Source organism: Hippocampus zosterae, chromosome 14 (assembly GCF_025434085.1).
Source record: "Hippocampus zosterae strain Florida chromosome 14, ASM2543408v3, whole genome shotgun sequence".
NCBI lineage: Eukaryota > Metazoa > Chordata > Actinopteri > Syngnathiformes > Syngnathidae > Hippocampus > Hippocampus zosterae.
Window position 1 is genome coordinate 12944038 of NC_067464.1, and position 23647 is coordinate 12967684.

General features: G+C 44.4%; 2 protein-coding genes across 3 annotated transcripts; one reads left to right on the forward strand and one right to left on the reverse strand.

Moving 5' to 3' along the window:
* Window positions 1–62: 62 nt before the first annotated feature.
* Window positions 63–16725, reverse strand: qpct (glutaminyl-peptide cyclotransferase). Its single transcript, XM_052086862.1, has 7 exons — window positions 16381–16725; window positions 7394–7540; window positions 6811–7080; window positions 4191–4358; window positions 2843–2942; window positions 1057–1173; window positions 63–962 (listed from the first exon to the last, which is right to left on the reverse strand). The coding sequence occupies exons 1-7, from the start codon at window positions 16486–16488 to the stop codon at window positions 781–783; spliced, it is 1092 nt and encodes a 363-aa protein (XP_051942822.1). The 5' UTR covers window positions 16489–16725; the 3' UTR covers window positions 63–780.
* Window positions 16726–16791: 66 nt separating this feature from the next.
* Window positions 16792–23622, forward strand: mocs3 (molybdenum cofactor synthesis 3). Of its 2 annotated transcripts, none has more exons than XM_052086880.1 (13): window positions 16792–17174; window positions 18674–18806; window positions 18890–18982; window positions 19607–19727; window positions 20548–20622; window positions 20697–20814; window positions 20900–21008; window positions 21121–21183; window positions 21712–21875; window positions 21961–22008; window positions 22511–22607; window positions 22705–22812; window positions 23423–23622. In XM_052086880.1, the coding sequence occupies exons 1-13, from the start codon at window positions 17082–17084 to the stop codon at window positions 23578–23580; spliced, it is 1380 nt and encodes a 459-aa protein (XP_051942840.1). In that variant the 5' UTR covers window positions 16792–17081; the 3' UTR covers window positions 23581–23622. The 2 variants fall into 2 exon arrangements, with proteins under 2 accessions (XP_051942840.1, XP_051942839.1); XM_052086879.1 differs by having other exon boundaries at window positions 16798–17174; window positions 18671–18806.
* Window positions 23623–23647: the final 25 nt, after the last annotated feature.

Sequence of the window (23647 nt, forward strand, 5' to 3'; positions counted from 1 at the left end):
CTGCAAAGTTCCCTCACACTAAAGGCCACTGGAAGACTAAGATGAGACAACTTTGCATGTACTTCCTTGTATTGTGATGCAACATTTATTTCTGACTCATGGTACATACAGACAGTACACTTCTGGCATTGTCCCTTATCAAATCAGATTAAAATTAATAATCACGAAAATAAATAAAGGTAGGCAAATGAAGTACAACAGCACAAGATGTTATTCATTTTGCTATCTTAGAAGACAGCATATAAAAAGGCTAACGATGTTGCAATATATACACTGTAAATTTACATCATCCCCATGAATGAATTATTCTATGAACATTCAACAGATTAACTGTAGAAGACAGAATGTCACATAACCTGTAGTTAAAATACACCATCTGATACGCGTATCACAAGATAAAACTCCACTAAAGTTTATGTGTGTTCTTGTGTAGCTTCATCGCACAACTTATAATGTAATTTGTGCTGTACGAGACTAAATGGTATGTTTTTAAATTTAAATTGAAACTGAGCTTCAAATCCAGGGTATATAGATTTGCTTCTACTAATATGAGGCGTCATCACAAAAAAGCGTTACTCCTTTGACTTTAGTCTCAAGCAGAGGACGTTGCAGAGCAAATTGTTGCATGTGTCACATTTCATAAGCACTTGTGAGCCAATTTATCAAGATTAGTAAACAAAATGCATCTGTTTCTGTAGTCAGGGTTTAAAGTTCAACCTTGCATCTCAAATAATAGGTTCGCATATGTGCAATATTTAAAAATGATGTACAATGATAAAATTACATGTTTGTCATTGCATTTATTGTATCGGCAGGTAGGGCATTCAGGTACTCCACGACAAAGATCTGTAAAATCTTGTTGAGGTTATCAATGGTGGAGCGGTCCAGGTTCTGCTCATTGTCATCTAACGTGTGCCACACATGAGGGAAGGGTGAGGGAATAAGGTGGAGGATGCGGACACCTGATAAAGAAGCAAAGGTTATGAGGGTTACCCATCATACATCAGCCATATGAGCAAACATATTTGAGTATATCCCATTATCTGAGGTGTATACCTCTTGTCAGGAATGGTACATGATCATCTTCAACACGGCCGACAGTTCGATCTGGCCAGAAATATTCAATTTCATCAGGATGATTTTCAAGTAGATTCATAGAGTGGAGACGTTTTTCTGTCCATGAACAGGAAAAGGCATCAGTGTACATTGTTCCATCATTTTCTAATTATGACAATGGACCGTAAAATGAGAATATTAGTCATGACATTACAATTGCAACCGACATTTTCAGAGCTTGTTTCAATCACGGAATTGAATTCCTAAAACATTAAAAATAATACTTTATTTTAGTCTGTGTGTCTGCCCCTAAATTTGAAAGAAATTATTTTGTTGATCTGTTGTTAATCTTATTGTACTACACTGGGTTTTAGTCGTTTATTTCGGATTTATTTTCCTTGTCTTAGCAGTATTGTAGGGCAACTGTATTGACTAGTTTATTTTTGGGGAAAATCTAGTTTACTAGCATCTAGTTTACAACTATTACTACTACTTCTACTACCACTACTAGTGGTAGGGCTCATTAGGGTCACCTATCCCAGCTGGCTTTTGGCGAGAGGCAGGGTACAGTACACCCTAAAATGGTCGCCAGTCAATCGCATGACACATCCAGACAAACAATCATTTACATTCCAGTTTACATGTACAGCCAAGCCTGAATTTTCTAAGAGGCGGAACAATGAATAGATACATTGGCAACTCACCGATTATCAAACTATTCAATTAATAGTTAATAATTATTTTTGGTAATCAATTAATCGTTTAGTTACCCTTTTTAGTTAAAATTGTCCAATAGCTTGGAATTTCATCTTCTCGACAGTAAATATCTGAATTATTTAGTTAATTACTTCATGAAACCAGACCGTTTGTCTACATGTTGAACCAAAACAAAATTTGTTATTTTACTTTGGAAAACAATGATCCACATTTGTGCTTACTTTCTGACATATTACGTACGGGCAAACTATTAACCGTATTATAACAAATTTATATTTGTGCAGTTTTTGACACAATTTGAAAGAATGCCCTCTTTTTGAAAAAATAAAAATAAAAATCATCAAATAGTCAACAAAATCATCTACAGATTAATCAATTATTTTAAATAATTGATAGTCGCAGCCCTAGAATCCTAAATTATCCTGCAATCAATTCCGTAATAGTTTAAATGTGTCCATGTGTTTTTAAGTTGTTCATGAATAGTTGCAATAATTGTGATAAATGCGACGACAGCAAAGTTTCTCCGCAGGTCTCAGACCGGCTGAACCAGTTTTGGTGATGTCATGGTTCTGTTTCACCTTTGCCATGTTTTTCTGCATTCCTCTCCCTTTCTGCTTTGCTGGAGTGTGGCAGGAGGTGGGCCTGAATTCGGAGGCGGAGACTCACCCCCTCACCTGATCCACATCAGCCTGAGTAGATGGCAGACTATTTAGCCAGCTTCTCCCCTTGTTCTTTGCTTGAAGATCCTTGACCTCTATACTGTGTCCTGCCATGTTGCTGCCCTTTTCCCCCCTGCCATGTGTTCCAAACTCTGCAGTCACCTGGTGATCTAGTCAATCTTTGAGTCTTTCCCTGAATAAGGTGGTTTTCATTTGCTACTTTGTTTTCTTGAATATACGGGTTTTATTTCTGAAGATAGTAATTTTGTGTTTCTCTGCTTCCTGGATCCGAGCCCTTTTGTTTGCCTCATGGCACTTAACACTTGGACTTAACTCATTCAAACTATGTATTATGTATTGCTGGATGTTAGAAGAACCCCAAAACAGGGACACGTGCTATTGTCAATCACCTATGTTCTGCAACCGGGAGAGCCAGTATGTTGTGGCTGGGAAGTGGTTGCCGAACCGTGGACTTGGGGCCCCGATCAGGTCCATCAACACAAACAGATCCTGAAGGAGAAGCAACACACGTGCTTAATTCCTGTCCTTGAAGCAAACGCTCTCTGACTGTACACAGCATACTTTGTGGCGACAAATGCATACACGGATATGAACAGGCTATTCACTCCTGTTCAAAAATCAGGTTATTGAGGTGTACATTTCAGCTATTAGGCATGTTTTTGTCTTTTGAAGAAGCCTGGAGTTCTTCTGCTGGTATTTGGAACTGCTCATAATTCATTTCATTTTGACTAAGGCTCCAGATCCACCTGAAAAAAAAAATCAAACGACAACAAGGGAACAAAGAGCAAAACTCTGTCACAGTCACAACACATCTGCCTTTATAAGCTCTGCCTCGCTGACAGCCTGGTGTTGAATAATTCGCTTGCCTTGCTCACGACTCATGTCTCAATTGTTTGATGTTCTTGACTTTGTTTCATTGCGCTCTTGTTCACGTTTTGTATTCTCGGTGGAAGGATTGTATTCATTTCTCAAATTTGGATCTCCTTGTCTTTTTATGACAAGCGATGTTCGTCATTTACTCCTCCTTGCCTTTATCAAGCGATTTGTATTTCTCTCGTGTTATCCTGGCACTTTTTTTAACCAGTGACCTTGGTTGTACTTTGTCGGTATTGTGTTTTCTGTAATTTAACCTTTAACCCCTGTCTACTTTTGTGGGATCCTCTTTGCTCTGGAACAATCCAAAACTTGACAGTGGGAAACGTGTCATAGTCTGATGAAACCAAGGTTGAACAGTTCATAATTCACCCCAAGATAAAAATGATTTATCAACTGCTTCAAATATCAGTGAAGAGTTTGCACAGAAACCTCAGACTTCTACAAAGAAAATAAATGTCATAAAAAGCAAATACGGCGTCTGAAATCTATTTGGGTTTAATCAGAGGCACTTTTAAATGATGCCTAATGTGCTCTGATGCTCATTTAAGAGGTGTTTGAATGTGATTGGTTGATTCTGAACACAGCCACAATTCCGCTTGTAGGACAGTGTGCAACACTATGCACCACTTTAAGTAAAAAAGAATTGAGTTTCTCTGGTTGTAACATTCATGGGGAAAAAATATTTTAGAAAGAATTTATCTTAGTTTAATTGTAATATTAAAAAAAAAATCTTTTAATATCCATTGCAGAGATAGTTTGTGTGTATACGCGTGCATGTGTGTGTGTATTAATTCACCCTTCAGGTGTCTGTGTGACAGTGTGTGAGGGTCAGGGTTAGAGATGTGGTGAAGAGAGACATACTATCCCGTCCAGCTGATTGGTGACGGAGTCTTCTTGAGGATGCGGAGTGTTTGCCATCTTCTGTGCTAAGTGACGAGAGCCATACAAAGAGTCCAAAGGTGTCCAATGGTAGAGAGCTTCCTCTCCATCGAAGAAAATCAATTGTAAAGTCAGGTTGGGGAAGGAGACCTGCAGTATGGGGGGGACAAAGTGTCAGCACAATTATTTACAGCACCACTTAAGATTCTAAATGGCGTGCTGTCGTCTAGTGGAGGTATTTTTTCTTTTGCCCTTAAAAAACAAAACGGAGCAAAAAAAAAAACATTGTACGGTATTATTGCTGCTGTTTAACATGATACACCAAACCCCCATTAACAAATTGCTCACTAAATAGATTCTCAACTACAAAAAAGGTTGGATTTTACTGGAATTTATTTGTTGAATATTGTTGAATGTTGGGGCGGCCCGGTAGTCCAGTGGTTAGCACGTCGGCTTCACAGTGCAGAGGTACCGGGTTCGATTCCAGCTCCGGCCTCCCTGTGTGGAGTTTGCATGTTCTCCCCGGGCCTGCGTGGGCTTTCTCCGGGTGCTCCGGTTTCCTCCCACATTCCAAAAACATGCGTGGCAGGTTGATTGAACACTCTAAATTGTCCCTAGGTGTGAGTGTGAGTGCAAATGGTTGTTCGTTTCTGTGTGCCCTGCGATTGGCTGGCAACCGATTCAGGGTGTCCCCCGCCTACTGCCCGAAGACAGCTGGGATAGGCTCCAGCACCCCCCGCGACCCAAGTGAGGATCAAGCGGCTCGGAAGATGAATGAATGAATGAATGTTGACTATTACATAATTGTAAATGATACTCTTTTTTTTAAATCATAACAATAATCTAATTTAAATTGGGTTTGTTTTGTCTTGATACAGGCTTCATACTATTATAGCTTGCCACCCACTCCCAAATATAAGAAATAATAATCTCTTTTATGCTTTTATAGGTATTTCTGGTGTCAGGCCTGAACCTTGTATGTCACAATTTGGATTTTTTTTTCACATATCTATCTTTTGGTCAGTCCCCATGTGCATGTGTTATTCATACATTCATTCATTCATTCATCTTCCTAACCGCTTGATCCTCACTAGGGTCGCGGGGGGGTGCTGGAGCCTATCCCAGCTGTCTCCGGGCAGTAGGCGGGGGACACCCTGAATCGGTTGCCAGCCAATCGCAGGGCACACAGAGACGAACAACCATTCGCACCACACTCACACCCAGGGACAATTTAGAGTGTTCAATCAGCCTGCCATGCATATTTTTGGAATGTGGGAGGAAACCGGAGCACCCGGAGAAAACCCACGCAGGACCGGGGAGAACATGCAAACTCCACACAGGGAGGCCGGAGCTGGAATCGAACCCGGTACCTCTGCACTGTGAAGCCGACGTGCTAACCACTGGACTACCGGGCCGCCCTCATGTGTTATTCATTTTTATTTATTTTTTACCAAATTAAAACGTTGAAAATGGCTTGCTCTCTTTGAAGATGCAATGTTCATCATTGACTAAACTTAACAGTTTTTCTGGTCCCCTAAAAAGGGCTGATTTTGGCAGTGCACAGATTCTGCCCAATGCCAGCAATGTGAACCCTTGAAGCAAATTTATTTGCATTCAACTGAATTTCATTTCCCCTTGGACCTTTTTGATGGACGTCTGAACCCGCGAAACACACACTTTGGCTCATCTCTGGCTGTCTCCAACCCTGTCCCTGTCTATCCACTGGAAAGATGTATTGGTGAAGCAAAGGGCAAAGGAGTAGGCAGCGTGAATGTTAAGTGTGTTCTTTATCAGAGCTGTGGTTTGATCACATACTGTAAAAATTGGCTAGCATGTATTCATTCCCCTTCATTCCCACTTTTCTGAAAATGTGTTTTACCTAAAAAAAACACAACCATACAACATTAAGGTATTATTGACATTTCATATTGATAGACCGGGGATGTGATTGGGCAATTTATATGATAGATGGGGCCACATAGAACCAGGCACTTCCTCACCATGTGAATGACAAAATTACGATTTGAAGTATGTACAAGATTTGCGCATGCATGCAAAATATGTGCTCTTAATGTACGGTAATTCATTTTTCAAGAAATACTTCTCAATACATTTTTAAAAGAGCTGCTACTGTAACCCAACAACTAACGGTTTCAAGCAAACAACAAAATAACCACATAGTGTTGATTTTCTTACCAGTGCAAATGACTTTTTTTGCATAAGAATTACCATTCAAAGAAGGCACAAAACTGCTGAACAGCAAATCAACATTATGTGTAAGAACACGTTTTGTGCATTTTTTTCCACAAATGTCTCAAAATGTTGATATTATTGAGGTACCATGTTTGTCCTATCTATCTATCTATCTATCTATCTATCTATCTATCTATCTATCTATCTATCTATCTATCTATCTATCTATCTATCTATCTATCTATCTATCTATCTATCTATCTATCTATCTATCTATCTATCTATCTAGATACACACACAGTATATAATATATATATATATATATATATATATATATATATATATATATATATATATAAATTATTCCCAGATCTTTTTTTGTGTTCTCACTTTAAGCTGCATACCGTACCGTTTGATTTTTCAGCTCTTCATCAAGGGCTCGTGCCAGCTCCAGTATCATGGCGCAGGGCACAGCAGAATCGGTGGCGCCCAGAAACGACTGTTGTTGGTAATACTTGGAATCGAAGTGACAGGCCAGGACAAGGCGCCGTTTGGCTAATGGGTTGAGGGTGGCAATGAGGTTGGTGAAGGGTAATGGTCCGTAAGGCGTCTGTGACCTGAAACTATCCTCCGTCACTTCCCAGCCTGCTCCAAGAGAACCCAGGGTTGATTTAATATGCTGGAAAAAAAAGCATCTGTTCGAATAGTCTTATCTTAGCTGCATTGATTATTTTCATTGTTTTGTGTAATCTACTTATGATACATGTTTACATGTTTTGCCCCTTTTACTGAACACTACCTGAAATACAATTACTTACAATACAGGACATCTTTGTTCATATAGTGCTTTCACAACAGCTGTAGCTGCATATTATTGTCAAATGCAGCCCTGAGGTCCAGTGGAACCACCACCGATTCGATTCTTGAGGCATCACTGTCCAGACCTAAGGTTATGATGCCATTGTTGTCATAGCTTTGAGGATCAAACTCACCTGCTGCACCGCCTGGCTGCCTGGGGAGCTTGGATACCTGGTCACGAGCAATGGCCTTAGGTCCCTTTGCCACATTTGTGTCAGGTCTGTGTGTGACAGGGCCGCCTGGATCTCACTGGATGTAAGCGTGATCGCTCGGTGCTGTAACTGAACAAAAGCAGAGTGTTTTTGTTTATGTTAATTTTGTCTTTTCAGCATGTCAGTCACCCTCAGTTCTTTCTTGATTGATTAATATATTGTTTGTTACCGTTGTTGTCTTTGTTACCGATTTGCTTTACTGTTTGTTGTATATGTTAATTGCTCCATGTACAGCACCTTGTATGCAGCGATGGCTGTTTGAAAGTGCTCTGTAAGTACAGTTGAGTTGAGTTGAGTTTGTAAAACAATGTGGTCAAAGTGTGCCCTGGCACTGCTGCCTCTGGTTTCAAAATGGAATTACATAAAAATAAAGATGAAAAGTGCGGGGATACTCAGTAAGTGGAGGCCAGCGCATATCCAGCACACACACACACACACACACACAAGTGCGCACACACATGCAGACACACACTTGTACAGATTTGAAGTTTGAAACCCCATATATGTATTTTTTTCTTGTGTTTTTTTGTGGTCAGAATAAAATGAATAAATAAATAAAAGTCTTAAGCCCTGATACATTTGTTTTGGATTCATGGATAGCAGCCATGTTCTATTTCATTGAAGTAATCATTTTATTTTAAGTCAAAATACAAATTACATTTCATTTTAGCCGGCATTGTTGTTGCTATTTTGAATGAAAATGACATAATTGTTTGAAATAGTGTACATTACAGTACTGCCAGTGGCTTGTGACATCACCACTCTCGATAAATGGACCTTTGGCTCACTGAAAATGTTATTTGTAGCCCTTGTAGGATTTATACATGAGTACCCCTATACATATACACGATATACAGCATATTCACTCCAACCAAAAAAAAAACAAAAAAAAACAGAACGAAAATACGATGAGTCACTGCTACAAACACAGACTGCACACTTCAAAAACCTGTTGATCACACAATTGGAAATGATTAAGAGTAAGTACTCACTACCCAGCAAAAAAGCCAATTAGAGTGGATGCGTGCGAGAGAGCAGTCGTGTGGAAAGGTCATTGCCTTCTCACACAGCAAAATCTGGTAACCAAAATAGTAGAAACATGTGTAAATAATTTCTCTTCAATCCCACTGCTATAATTCTAATATTAGTAATCACGGGTTAAACTGTAGCTTCCTGGCTGTCATGATTCGGTTTAGGGACCAACAGGTGGCACTGTAGGGCTCCCCCAGCAGCTGCACACCTGTTGGTCATTTGGTAATTAGTTGTATAAAAGGACTCCTGCCCGAACACTCAGTGTCGGGTCATTGTTGCCTCTTGCCACTGTCATGTGTGTTGCTGTTTGCTCTTGCTAGTTGCTACTGTCATGTTTGTTTGTTTGCTGCAATCAGGTTTGTTTCAGTCATGTTTTGGTTGCTGTTATGTTTTATCTTCTGTCATGATTTTTGTTTGCTACTTTGGACATTGTTTGCTTAGGATTTAGTTTTCTGTGTTTTATCAATACACTTCTTCAAATACACCCTGCTCCTCTCTCCTGCCTGCTTTTTGGGGTCCACCACCACCTTGCTACGTGACACTGGCTGTGTTAATCAAAACTTAATAGGGCAATCTCTTTGCATTGTGCGGGTGTACATTGTGGCTGTTGACTGCCTGACTGACTAAAAACGAAAGCTCATCAGTGCCCCTGTAAGTTTGTTCTGTGAGTGCTCAATACAATCTTGGGTTAGGAAAACGTATTGATCGTCTGATTCCACTTGGAATTCGTCTCTGTCACGTCGCGTGCTCGCCAGCAGGTGGCGGGTTCTCCCGCCACCTGTTCGGCACACCTGTCCGTTATTTCGTGCTGATTACGTGCCTTTATTAGGCGACTCCGGCAGTCATCTCACTGCCGGAGAATTCCTTACCGTGCCATTGTTCGCTATTTGCTATTCTCGTCGTTCGACCATTTCTCGCTGCCCTATTGCCTTACGGCCCCAATCTTCGCGTACTTCATATTGTCATCTAATTGTTATCTCGGTAGTTCCTCGCCCTTTATCGTTTCGCGAGCGTTTTCGGTTATCTTCCATATTTTTTCCTGGTTCTTATTTGACCAGCGCTTTCTGTTACCGTTTTCCCTGTTCGGGCTCCTTTTGTTATTTATTAAAATCCCTTTGTTCACACAAGATCTTTTCGTTGTCTGCTTCTCCGGGGATCCACCTCGTCTTTTTTTCTGTTGTGCACGAGGCGATTTCTCATCGCCTCGGGCTCAACGTGACAGAATTCTCCGGCCACCATGGATCCCGCAGACGCCGAAAAGATCTTGTCCGCTCTTGCTCGACAAGAGCGGCAAATGAGTCAGCACAGCCAAGCCCTTACGGAACTCAGCGGCGCGGTCTCCATGCTGGCTCATCGGTTCGATGATCTCGAACCTCGCCTTATTCGGGTGGAGGAACGAAGACCACCTTCCGGGCTTCGTCCTACCATCCCGGAGGCTCCCTCCTCGTACCCTACTATGTCGAGGGAGCCCTCGCTTCCACATCCCCCTCGTTACGGGGGTGAGCACGGGCAGTGTGGACACTTCTTACACAACTGCTCGCTAGTTTTTGACCAACAGCCGTCCTCCTATGCCACTGACGCCGCCAAGGTGGCTTATATCATGAGTCTCTTGACAGGTCCGGCGGCATCGTGGGCAATCGCGACCAGCGACGCTAAGCCGAATCTCCGCACCTCCTATCCGGATTTCGTGGCAGCCTTCCGTCGGGTGTTCCACCATCCCGTGCGGGGCAGAGAGGCGGAGGGGCGGCTGCTCGCCCTGCAGCAGGGAAGGCGTTCGGTCGCTGACTACTCCATCGAGTTCCGGATCCTGGCCGCGCAGAGCGGTTACGACGATCGGGCCCTGTGTGGACTGTTTCGCCGTGGCCTGAACTCATTACTCAAGGACGAGCTGGCGACCCGCGACCACAGCACCGATTTGGAGGAGCTGATCGACCTCGCCCTCCTTATGGACAATCGCCTGAGGGAGCGAGGCCGGGAGCGTGGAGGTGATCGGTATCCGCCCCGCCGCACCACGTACCGTGAGGAACATCGTGGGTTCGGTGATCACTCCCGGGACGAGCCGATGCAGCTGGGCGGCAAGGACGGTGGTGCGGAGGAAGAAAGGCGCCGTCATCGCGACCGTGCTACAACTAGCGGCGCCCAACCATCCCCCCGCGCCGCAACCAGCCATCCGGGATCGTCCTTCCACGCTCCTCCCGAGTACTGTGAGTTACGGCCCCGCGCGTCGCCCCCCGAGTCTAGGCGAGTCGATAAGCGACCAGGACATCCTAATAGACTCGAGCTCGAGGCGGAGGTATTCGGCGAGTCCCGGTCAAGACGGGTTCGGGCCCTGGTGGATTCGGGAGCCGATGATTGTTTAATGGACACTAATCTCGCGTCCGAACTGGGGTGCTTTTTAGAGGAGTTGGTTGTGGCGAAGCGGGTGCGTGATCTGGATGGGCGCCTCCTGGCGGTGGTAACGCATCGAACGGAGCCGTTAAAGCTTTCATTATCCGGGAATCATATTGAGCATCGTCGTTTTTATGTTATGCGGTCCCGGAACGCCCCGATCATCCTCGGTTTACCCTGGCTCCAGACGCATAACCCGGTGATCTCATGGGCGCGCCCCGCTATCGATAGCTGGAGCCCTTATTGTTACCAGCACTGCCTGCGGTCAGCCGTCGGGAGGCACGAACGCGTCACGCCCCCCGAGGAGATCTGCCTTGACGGAGTGCCGGAGTGCTATCGGGACCTTGGGGAGGTCTTTAGCGAGGATCGCGCGCGCTCCTTGCCCCCACACCGCCCCTACGATTGCGCGATAGACCTGCAGGCGGGCGCTCCGTTGCCAACCTCGCGTCTGTATCAGGTATCCCATCCCGAGCGTGAGGCGTTAACGGAGTATATTAACAGCTCGCTCGCTGCAGGTCTCATCAGACCATCACGCTCACCGTTAGGGGCGGGTTTCTTCTTCGTAGGGAAGAAGGATAAGTCCCTACGACCCTGCGTAGACTATCGTGGACTAAATGAAATTACAATTAAAAATAGATACCCGCTACCCTTGTTGGACTCCGCCTTCGCCCCATTGCAATCAGCCACCATCTTCTCAAAATTAGACTTACGCAGCGCGTACCACTTGGTTCGCATCCGAGAGGGCGACGAGTGGAAAACCGCGTTTAAGACCCCCCTGGGCCATTTCGAATACCTCGTCATGCCTTTTGGCCTCACAAACGCACCTGCCGTCTTCCAGAACCTCATTAATGACGTGCTCCGGGACATGATCAACATCTTCTGTTTTGTTTATCTTGACGACATTTTAATTTTTTCTCGTTCTCTGCATGAGCACCAGCAACATGTTCGGCTGGTGCTACAACGTTTGCTCGAGAACCGGCTCTTCGTCAAGGCAGAAAAGTGTGAGTTCCATGTTCCCGTCATCTCCTTCCTGGGGTTCATTATAGAACAGGGCAAACTACGGGCGGACCCCATTAAGACGCGTGCGGTCACTGAATGGCCGGTCCCGTCCAACCGTAAGGAGCTGCAGCGCTTCTTGGGGTTCGCCAACTTCTATAGGCGTTTCATCCGTGGTTACAGCCAGATGGCGCTTCCCCTAACCCGCCTTACCTCGGTCAAAATCCCTTTTAAGTGGGACCCTGCCGCGGATGCGGCGTTCGCGCGTCTTAAGGCGGCGTTCACTAGTCCCCCGGTTCTGCAACATCCTGACCCTGACCGCCCTTTCGTCGTAGAGGTGGACGCCTCGGATTCAGGGGTGGGTGCGGTGCTGTCCCAACGCTCCCCAGTCGACCAGAAGCTGCACCCCTGCGCCTTCTTCTCCCGTCGACTCAGTGCCGCCGAGTCGAACTACGACGTGGGCAACCGGGAACTGTTGGCTGTGGTCACCGCATTACAGGAGTGGCGGCACTGGCTCGAGGGGGCTAAGGAACCGTTTACCGTATACACGGACCATAAGAACCTCGCCTATCTCCGCTCCGCGAAGAGACTTAACGCCCGTCAGGCCCGGTGGGCCCTCTTCCTCACCAGGTTCGACTTCGTTCTCACCTACTCCCCCGGTTCCAAGAACACTAAGCCTGACGCCCTTTCCCGGCTCCACGAACCTGCGGGGAGGGACCGTTCCCCGGAGACCATCCTCCCGACCCAGTGCATAGTGGGGGCCGTCCAGTGGGAGATTGAGCAGCGGATCCTGTCCGCCCTGGTGGGGGTGCAGGTGCCGGCGGGGTGCCCAGCAGGGAAGCTGTTCGTGCCTCCTGCCCTCCGTTCGGAGGTCCTGCAGTGGGGACACGCATCCAAGGTGGCGTGTCATCCCGGGGTGAACCGGACTGTGCAGCTCGTCGCCCAGCGTTTCTGGTGGCCGGAGCTCCGCCGCGACACGACGGAGTTCGTCAAGGCCTGCACCTCCTGCGCCTGCGGCAAGTCGTCGCATCAGCCCCCGGCGGGACTGCTCCAACCGCTGCCCATTCCTCCTCGCCCGTGGTCTCACATCGCGGTGGACTTCGTCACGGGCCTACCGCCTTCCCGGGGCCGGACGGTCGTGCTCACGATCGTGGACCGCTTCTCCAAGGCCGCTCACTTTGTGCCCTTGTCCAGGTTGCCGTCGGCGCTGGAGACCGCCAACCTCCTCATCCAGCACGTCTTCCGTCTCCACGGCATTCCGGCGGACATCGTATCGGATCGGGGGCCCCAGTTTGTGTCCCGCGTCTGGAAGCGGTTCTGCCGGTCCCTCGGAGCTACGGCCAGCCTGACCTCGGGATACCACCCTCAGTCCAATGGGCAGGCTGAGCGCGCCAACCAGGATCTGGGGGTGGCCCTCCGCTGTGTTTGTCTCCACCGTCCGGCATCCTGGGCCGACCACCTGCCCTGGGTGGAATACGCCCACAACACTCTCGTCTCCTCCGCTACAGGCAGGTCGCCGTTCATGACGGCCTACGGCTACCAGCCACCGCTGTTCCCGTCCCAGGAGGGGCTGGTGGAGGTCCCTTCCGTGCAGCGCCACCTTAAGCGGGCCCATCACGTGTGGAGGGAGGCCCGGGCTGCGTTGTCCCGCACGGCGTCCCGGAACCAGCGGATCGCTGATCGTCGTCGGCGCCCGGCGCCCTCATATGCGGTGGGAGAGAAGGTGTGGCTGGCTACGAGGGATCTTCGCCTGGCCGGCTCGTCTGCCAAACTGGGGCCCCGATTCGCTGGCCCGTTCGAGGTCGAGGCCGTCATCAGCCCCGTCGCGGTCAGGCTCCGGCTGCCGGCCTCCATGAAGGTCCACCCCGTGTTCCACGTCTCCCTGCTCAAGCCTGTGTCTTCCAGCGCCTTGGCGCCCCCTCCCGCTCCGCCGCCGCCCCCGCGGGTGGTCGACGGGGACCCGGTGTACACGGTTCGTGCCATCCTGGACTCTCGGCGCAGGGGCAAGGGCTTCCAGTACCTGGTCGACTGGGAGGGCTACGGGCCGGAGGAGCGGCAATGGGTGCCTCGCTCCTGGATCCTTGACCCGTCCCTTCTGCGCGACTTCCACACTGCTCATCCGTCCAAACCGGGTAGTCCGCCGGGAGGCGTCCGTTGAGGGGGGGGTACTGTCACGTCGCGTGCTCGCCAGCAGGTGGCGGGTTCTCCCGCCACCTGTTCGGCACACCTGTCCGTTATTTCGGGCTGATTACGTGCCTTTATTAGGCGACTCCGGCAGTCATCTCACTGCCGGAGAATTCCTTACCGTGCCATTGTTCGCTATTTGCTATTCTCGTCGTTCGACCATTTCTCGCTGCCCTATTGCCTTACGGCCCCAATCTTCGCGTACTTCATATTGTCATCTAATTGTTATCTCGGTAGTTCCTCGCCCTTTATCGTTTCGCGAGCGTTTTCGGTTATCTTCCATATTTTTTCCTGGTTCTTATTTGACCAGCGCTTTCTGTTACCGTTTTCCCTGTTCGGGCTCCTTTTGTTATTTATTAAAATCCCTTTGTTCACACAAGATCTTTTCGTTGTCTGCTTCTCCGGGGATCCACCTCGTCTTTTTTTCTGTTGTGCACGAGGCGATTTCTCATCGCCTCGGGCTCAACGTGACAGTCTCAAAGTTCAGGCTGCAGAGAAACATGGTTGTCTTGGAAACAGACATTAAAAACTGAGCAAGACAATCCATCTGTTTTAGACTGATTCGCCTTCGACAGTTTTCCCCCAGTCATATTTATTATTCATAATGCAGTAGAAATTAGATTATTTTCTCACTAATAGCTGGATCGGAAAACACCTAATACGAAGGAAGTTAAGAGTAATGGCTCACTTTCTTCCCATTTTCAAGGTCAAACGTTGCAAAAAAAGGCTAAACACAAAAATCACCAACGGTATACAATCAAATTTCATCTTGGACACAAATAAAATTCCTGCAAGCATATTGGTTGTGTACAACTAATGCTTTTTTTGCTAAATGGTGTGCTGTGATATTTTTCTCATGTAAAATTCATGACTTAATTGGCTAAAATTGAGGTTGGGAAACACTCCCTGAAAAGATCAATTTGTAATGATCGGGCGACATCCATCCATTTATTTTATCCGTTCATCCTTCCGAAGGTCACCTATGTGCTCATGCCCATCCCAGCTGTCTTCGGGCAGCAGGTGGGGAAACACCCTAAACCGGTTGCCAGCCAATGACAGGGCACACATAGTTGAACAACCATCCGCGCTCACAATCACACCTACACACAATTTATAATGTTCCATGAACCTGCCATGCATATTTTTGGAATATGGGAGGGAACTGGAGTACCCAGAGAAAACCTACACAGGAATGAGGGGGGGGGGGGGGGGGGGGCAGGCAAACTCCACACAGGCATGCCGGGGTCTGGAATTGAATCCTGCACCTCTGCACTGTGAGGTGGATATGTTAACCAGTCATCACTGTGCCGCCCTAATCGTGTGACATGCACAGCAGAATTTGTTCCTCATAGTTTAGTCTCCAGAGGTGTAGTTCTTTCATAGATATGTCGCAAAACTGCCTTTGGTTATATAATTACAACGTAGCATACAGTGCAATGTACAGTATTATTATGTGGCTGCACACACAACAACAGGGCCCTGCAAAGGGCTTAGTGAACCCTGAGAAGGGTTAAGGTGGGGTCCATTTGACATCTATAAATACCAAGCCCTGCAATTGGAAGATCAAAGATGATGACAGTGCTGCCATAGCAACAACATGCAGGCTAAAACCACAAGAACATGAGAAGTAGGAATGTTGAAGCATAATCAGGTAGGCCATGTTTTGCTTTAATGTTAAACGCTCCGGTGACGACTTGTTAGCTGCTCCTAGTTGTTGTTACCCGCTTTAGATTAACTATAACACCACTCTCAAATAAGGATGTGATTTTAAAGCCAGCGTGGCTCTTCTAAGTACATTGATTGTTGTTATTATTTATATTATTATAACATAGGGCTATATTGAGTTACAACTATTAAATACAAAACATTTTGAAAATTAAATCAATAATCAGATCAGAATCAGAATCAGAATCATCTTTATTGGCCAAGTATGTAGAACACACCAGGAATTTGTCTCCGGTATAACACGCTGCACTAGTATCATCGTAAACAACAAAATCATTGAACCATTTTAGAGGAACCAGTAGTTTTGTAGTACCATTTTGTAGTACAAGAAGAGTGACTACGTCAGTGACTGTTTATTTTTAAATAAAATAAGGTGTCATTCCGAAGAGACTCAGAAGAGCCACACTAGCTTTAAAACCACCACTATATTTGTGAGTGGTGTTGTAGTTAATCTAAAAGGAATTGTTTCTGAATACTGTACTATGATGTTGATGATTTAACATTGATACAAAAAACACTGAACGACTCAAGTAAACAATCACTGCATTTGAGTGTCGTTCTAACAGTGGATTTAATTAGCTTACCTTTTCTTGTGTCCAGGGAATTCCATTAGAGCAGTGGATGAATGTAACCCAGATGGCAACAGTGGCAAAAAAAGGCAGAATTGAAGGACCGTTGTCCCACACAGCCATCTTTTCTGAGGCTTTCTCTTTCCCTCTCTGCCTCACACACTTCAGATCATGTGAAAGGCAGCAGGGAGCGCTCACAATTATCGAGTGTGCGCGTGTGTGTGTGTGTGTGTGCGTGTGCGTGCGTGCGTGTGTGCGTGTGTGTGTACGCGCGCGCAATGTACGTGTGGAATTGACAAATAGTGATTGTTTCCCTATTCTCGTTTCCCTTCCACAACTGATGAAACATCAGGCAGAACTCGGCGTACTTTGACTTCCATACTCCACTTTGTGAAATACATCATTTTCTTTTTGTGTGTGGCGTACTTTGACTTCCATACCCCACTTTGTGAAATACATCATTTTCTTTTTGTGTGTATTGATTTAATGTGAAAACAAACCATACACTTATTATCAGTTATTTCTCAGAGGATGTATAAACAAAGACAAAAGGAAAAACAAGTACTTTTTCCTCGGGGGAAAAAAAGCTGTGACTAAAAAAAACGGCAAAAGTACCACGTGGTGTCATAACCACGTGACGAAACAGGAAATGTGCTTTTAGCGCTTGCTCATACATTGCATTGTTGTCGTCTGTCGCTAAAACATTTGACGTATAAATGGCTGATGAAGTGGATTACTTGAAGACACAGCTAAGAGAGAGAGAGAAAGAGATTGCTGCTCTGAAGACAAAATTGGTCGCATTCGAAAAGGTACATTGGTGACTGTCAACCAGACGTTCAGTAAAGTTTTTATTGCAATGTTAGTCGTCAGAAAATCTTTGCACCGCTAATTCACTTTCTAATGTGGGACTGTATAGAGTAGTTACATGATCTGTCTTGGTGCATGTCCGGCAATGTATCGGCGCATCTCAATAAATCTGAATGTAATGGAAATCATCCTTTCTTTCAGGAGATTTTTAAATTCAAAATCCGGAACTCGTTTTGATTCTGTAAACAGATCATTTTGAAAATGGGTTAAAGACAACAAAAACCCAGAGTGCAGAATCTCAGGAAATTTAGACATTAGAAACAATAACAATATTTTAACATAAAAATTAGGAAGGAGTTGGCCACCTGAAAGATTTTTTCTCTGTTCAACGAGAGTGCAAAATAAAAATATCACACAAAGGATGGGAATGAGTAATTATTGGTTTGTTAAAATATTAATTGGTTCACATGCTGCATCTTTTAAAATAAAGTGTCCCATTGTAAAGCCTGATTGTTTCCCTTTGAAGTGGTGCCACATTTGTCAAGAACGTGCATTTGCGGCACGACCAGCGAGCTAAGTACACTTTCTGGTTTGCAGCCATAAAAACCAGCCAAATATTCTCTGCCAATGCCAAACGTCTTATTTTGCGGTTGTTGTTGACTTTTGTTTGGGCTTCTTGGGCCCGGCTAGAGTGCTTTAAGACTCGACATGCTGCATTTGAATGATCTGCATAGAGAAACCTTAAGTTGGTGTTCCAAAAAATGATTCCTTTATCCTTGTTAGCACTTATGTACTGTAACCCGTCCTCACAACAGATGTGCAGTCAAGGCTTTCAGGCCGGTGGCTCTCCAACCAGACAATCCTGAACAGATTGCATACAGCCATTCTCCAGTCTAATAACCTTGTTGCCTAGACTGCCTTCACTTGATTGTGAACATGTTTGACCCTACAATCCAATGGCAGGTGGTAGACATGAAATGTGTTCATCTGAGACTACTGTATCTCCAGATTTGGGAGTGAAGACAACGAACACTTCTGGAATCAGCTTGGGCATACTACTCTCAACATAGCTATGTTGTGACAAATGCTGGTTGAAGAATGGTGCTATCCTACTGCAATGTGTGACCAGCATAAGGATGAGGTGCCAGGCTGTTGTTGGGGTTAAGGGTTCTTATACATGCTACTGAGGCTCCTGAGTGTTAAATGAGTCAATTGTTGAATCTGCAGAGTCTGTATGAAGGGCAGCATTATGTATCACTACACTAGTACTGCACTAAGAAGCAATCTTACATCATAAAAACAATCTACCAAAAACACAATTATGAGATTCGTTTTTTAGAATTGAGCTACTGAAATAATATATTTTATCTGCATTCTGCGATATCAAATTTATGAAGATTTAGAATTTGAAAGCAGGTCACTTGGTCTCCATTGCACTATGTGTCACGCTAATAATGAGTCAAGAGTATCTAGGCTACTATTTTATTTTGTGTTCCAGAAGAATAGCACTTCAGTCCCGCAGCTACTTGACAGAGTGACTCCGCTCACTCCACTAAAAGCCAAAGCAGCTCTCTCCAACGAAGACATCATGAGGTACAGCAGGCAGCTCCTTCTACCAGAGTTGGGTGTGCAAGGTAACAATTCCTCTGTTCACGCCAGAGAATGAGTATGGCACGACAAAACACACCAGTGGGGTCACCAGTGGATTTGCCCACAGGACAGCTGAACCTATTCAAGACATCTGTACTGATTGTAGGTTGTGGAGGACTTGGCTGTCCTCTGGCTCAGTATCTAGCAGCAGCGGGTATAGGTATGTGATCGACGAGCGCACGTAAATTTTACCAAAGCAAACAGTGGTCCCAATTTGGCTCTCAGTATACATAACAGAAAATAAAATTTGTCAAGGTTAAGTGACAATCAGGTTTCAGTGAGAAGACTATCATAATTTACGCCAATGAGGACCATTAGAAGAGATGGACATTATTATACTGTATTAAGAGGTCAAAACAATACATTCTCAGTCGTAACACATGACAAATAATGGAGGAGTAACGTAAATATTTTTTTTTAACATGCTTATAGTTGTGTTTTCTCTTGTAGGTCTTTTAACACCTGGTTGAGGCTGCTGTTTCTTTTGGAATAAAAACAACAAAAATCCAAAGAATGTTAATCCCTTGAAGCTGAGCTAAACTTACATGAGTTATGCCAAAGTTTTGCACAATAGGCCGACATCTTGTGTAACATCATGCATGACAAGGGCAAAAACGCTGATGATTTGAAAGGCTTATTTTACTGAAAATATGTACCTTGGGAAGTTGATTTCAGAGGGCCCACTTCAGGTAACACATGTTTGCACAGCAGATGTCACTCTTTTACATGGTTTTCTATTGCTTTTAGGCTTTGGCATTGATTTATTCCTTCTGTTTCTCCACAGGGCGTTTGGGTCTGCTGGACTATGATGAGGTGGAGCTCAGTAATCTGCATCGACAAGTGCTACATGGCGAGGAGAACCAGGGTCAGACTAAAGCTCGGTCTGCAGCCAATGCAGTACGAAGGTGACATATTTATGCGTGTCAGCTATTTTGTGTTTGGATCTTTCATGTAATGTACTGTAAACTTTACAAATGCAATTCTCAAATGAGGCAGTTGCTCTTTTGTTAGTTATTTGTAAACATTAGATAATTTGTGTTATTGAACTGTCATTTGGGGCCCTGATGGTGTCTGTGTAACGTAAACAAGGCGCTTTCCAGTCTCGCCACAGGTTATATTTGGGTGTGCAGGTGACTCCAGTCTGCAAATATTGTGTAAACATGTTATTTCACAGGCAGCTTCTTTTGGTGCACCTCTTGCCCCCCGCTGTGCTTAGTATACACATGGGTTGGCGTTCACCACTGAGGTACCATTTTACCACTAGGAAACCACAGGAACAGCAGCTTCCATTTACAGTAGAATATTTTAAGGTTGAACAGAATTCATTCCAAGGTGGTACGACCCCGGGTTTGTTTGGATTTGGAAATCTTTTCAGAAATTATGCAGTGAATTAACCCATTCAAGGACCAAAATACCACCATCATAAAACGTACACGAACTGTACAGTTTTTTTGGAAAGAAATATTTTTCCTCTTTGCTGCACTAGTAACCTGCGATGGCACAAAAGAACACAATCCTCACAAGATACAGTATGCTGAAGGTGTTGCTCATGCACACCAGTGATTTGACTTCTGGCGTGACATTTTTCCCCATTCTGAATTGTACAATCGACTTCAGAGTTTCCACGATTCTTTGTGGATTTATCCGAATGTATTATGTGAGATTTTTTGATTTATTTTTTTTTCAACTTGTTTTTGTGTTGTACTTTTGAATGTAATCTCACAGGTTGAACTCCACAGTTGAGTGTGTTCCTTACCACCTGCAGCTTTCACCTGAGAATGCCTTGCAAGTCATTCAACAGTATCCTGTTCACTCACGTTTTGGATGACTTATGAAGTAACATTGTCTTCATGCCTTGACTTCACTGATTTCATATATGACATTGTGGCTGATTGTTCAGACAATGTCCCCACTCGTTATCTTGTCAATGACGCGTGTGTGCTGAGTGGCAAGCCTCTAGTATCAGCGAGCGCTCTCAGAATGGAGGGACAGGTAAGATATTTTCATTTTGAAAATCAACATTCTTCACATCCTGAAAGTTAGCTTTTTTTGTTTTGTTTCTTTGTCTTGTCTGTAGTTGACCTTATATAATTATGATGGAGGCCCTTGTTACAGATGTCTTTACCCAGTACCCCCACCCCCTGAGACAGTGACAAATTGTTCTGATGGAGGAGTGTTAGGAGTGGGTAAGTCGAGGAGTGAGAAAGCTCAGAACCCATTAGCTGTGTAGAAACTTTCTCCAGCATCTCAAACCTGTTAACTACTGTTCGTAAGTAACATGTTCCGCTTATGTTTTAGTTCCAGGCATAATGGGCTGCTTACAAGCATTGGAGGTCCTCAAGATAGCCTCTGGTTATGGCTGTATCTAAACTCTGGCATTACTTACGTACTGTTGATGTTGCTGTACATCTCAGCCTTCCTCTGTATGTAATATTCAATTGTCAAAAATTTAGAAATCCTTGCAAATACTGGAGGAGCGGATTTTTGGTCGACAGAGATTAAAGCATTTTAACTCATGGAGGCACAAGTATATATACACTGCCGTGTTTACTGTGTTGCATGAACGTTGCAAAACAGGCGAATGTAGCTGACACCTAATTGATGGAGAAACTTGTGTGGAGCCACTTATAATGTAAATCAGCCCCTCTCTGTTGCATAACCACATTTTGAGAAAAAGGATAACCAAAAGATTTACTCAGTTGTTTAATTCCACACTTGATCAGTGTCAAATGCACATCCTTTAATTCATTACACTATCTTGTTAAAATGTAGCCACAATTGAAGAAATTTTAAGAACTTTGAGTCTGGTAAAGAATGTGGGGGCAAAAAAGGCATTTTTTTGTATTTGTTTGTTCTTTACAAAGTGTTTTACTTAAGCAAATGTGTAAGCTTCCTGTGGCCAGCAGCTGGTGATGTTTGATGCTCAAAGTGCTAGGTTCCGGTCCATCAGGTTGCGGCCCAAGCAGTTGGGATGTGTAGTCTGTGGGGAAGAACCTAGCGTAACCCAGCTAATCGACTACGAAGCCTTCTGTGGGTCTGCTGCAACAGATAAGGTTGACCTTGATATTATGAATAACAAGTTACCACATTCTTTCTGAAGTTGGTTTAATGCAGTTATTAATATACATTTTTTTTCAGTGCCGCAGACTCAACATCTTGCCCAAAGAGCAGAGAATCACAGTGCAGGTAGGCAACCTTTTGGCCAGTGTATCTCTCCCTAAGCATTATTTATTCAGCCATTACTCATAATGTTCTCCCAGAATTCATCAAAATTGATCAACTGATTGTATCACAGCACTCACTGGAAACAAGCTAAAATGGGCCAGTAAGTTTTCCACAGAAAAGAATAACACTGTGTTTTTGTATCCAGAGTGTTACATGTGGATTGCGCATGCATATAACTACCGGTACACATTCTGAACTTTTCAACGGTCATTAAGCGCAGAGATGGAGATCAGTTAAATTGAATTTGGGTCATTGGCTCAATTTAGGAGCAGTTTTGAGCACAACGATTTTGGGAAAAAGGTACAAAATCAAATTTGTGCATTACTTCTGTCACATTAGCTGCAAGTCATTTACATTTCCGTATTTAACTGTAAGATATAAATCAAATTTCCTTAACAAAAAAAACGCTCCCTTCTTAATGAGTTGGTTAGTATTATTTGTGAATGTTTCGTTGTATTTCCAGGATTACAAATCCATTGTGGACAATGCAGAGCCCCATCTCCTGTTAGATGTGCGCCCTCTTGTGGAGGTGGACATTTGCAATTTACCCAGCTCTCTCAGTATCCTTCAGGAAATTGTAAATAAAACATAAATTAGTGTGATGCGACATGATAAACGTCATTATGTTTGTGGTCAGTCTCCTAACATTGTTGCCAGAAATACCACTGTCAAGTTTAGAAGAGAAGAAGAGTGAACATGTGCAGTTACTCCAGGAGCGCATTGGCCAATTGAAACAGCAGATGGATGGTGTCTGTTGGCCTCCAGGTAACATGACAAAACGCTTATCTGCATGTCGTCTGGAATGGACCGGTGCATATTCACAGGTCATACTTTCCCACTACTACGCTAACTGCACATTTTGTAACACAAGTAGCAGATTGCCTTAGGTTTGCCATGTGACCCCTTTTCTAAAACAAGTGTGACCAACCTGAGGAGCTGGTCTACTTTGGAAGATTGTATATGAAAGAAAAAAAGTTATTTTGAGCCAGTTTTGTTCATTCAGTGTCTATACAGATCATTGGGGCTTTGTGGAGACTTTGTACAACACACTACACTAATTTCTTACGCACTGTATTGCATTATTAGTAAATGCAAAAGTTGATGTCTACTGTCCACTGACATAATTATGTGAATCAGTGCATAATTAAATGGCATTACTGCAATTAACAATTGCAACTACACCATGGGATAGTTGTAAGTCCATCAATGGTTGTTTTTGATGTGTGGTCTCCTTAATAACACTTGACCTTTAGTCATACCCAAAACAGCATTTTGTGTTTAAGTATGATCTGCAAACAAACTTTATTGTCCCCTATAGTCAAGATGCACAGGAATGAAATTCCCGTCACCCAAATATCTTTGTGGTTTCTTCCAGTTTATGTGATTTGTAAGATGGGCAACGACTCCCAGAAGGCTGTGCAAATTCTGGGGAAGATGAGTGGATCAGAAGTAGACAATATCAGAGTGAAAGATATCTGTGGAGGCCTGATGGCATGGGCGCAGTGGATTGACCCCAAATTCCCGCAGTATTAACATGTTACCTGCAGTATACTGTATGTTTTCTAAAAAATAAAATACACTGTCATATTTGTTTTCTTTG

Bases quoted from the DNA above. Each gene is read 5' to 3' on its own strand.
- qpct (XM_052086862.1), bottom strand. From the start codon at position 16,488: ATGGCTGTGTGGGACAACGGTCCTTCAATTCTGCCTTTTTTTGCCACT. The intron at 7,541-16,380 runs GTAAGCTAATTA...GCTTTTGTTCAG, and splicing joins TTCCCTGGACACAAGAAAAG to TTACAGCACCGAGCGATCAC. The intron at 1,174-2,842 runs GTGATTGACAAT...GTTCATGGACAG, and splicing joins CTCCCGGTTGCAGAACATAG to AAAAACGTCTCCACTCTATG.
- mocs3 (XM_052086879.1), top strand. From the start codon at position 17,082: ATGGCTGATGAAGTGGATTACTTGAAGACACAGCTAAGAGAGAGAGAG. The intron at 17,175-18,670 runs GTACATTGGTGA...TTTGTGTTCCAG, and splicing joins AATTGGTCGCATTCGAAAAG to AAGAATAGCACTTCAGTCCC. The intron at 20,815-20,899 runs GTAAGATATTTT...TCTTGTCTGTAG, and splicing joins CTCTCAGAATGGAGGGACAG to TTGACCTTATATAATTATGA.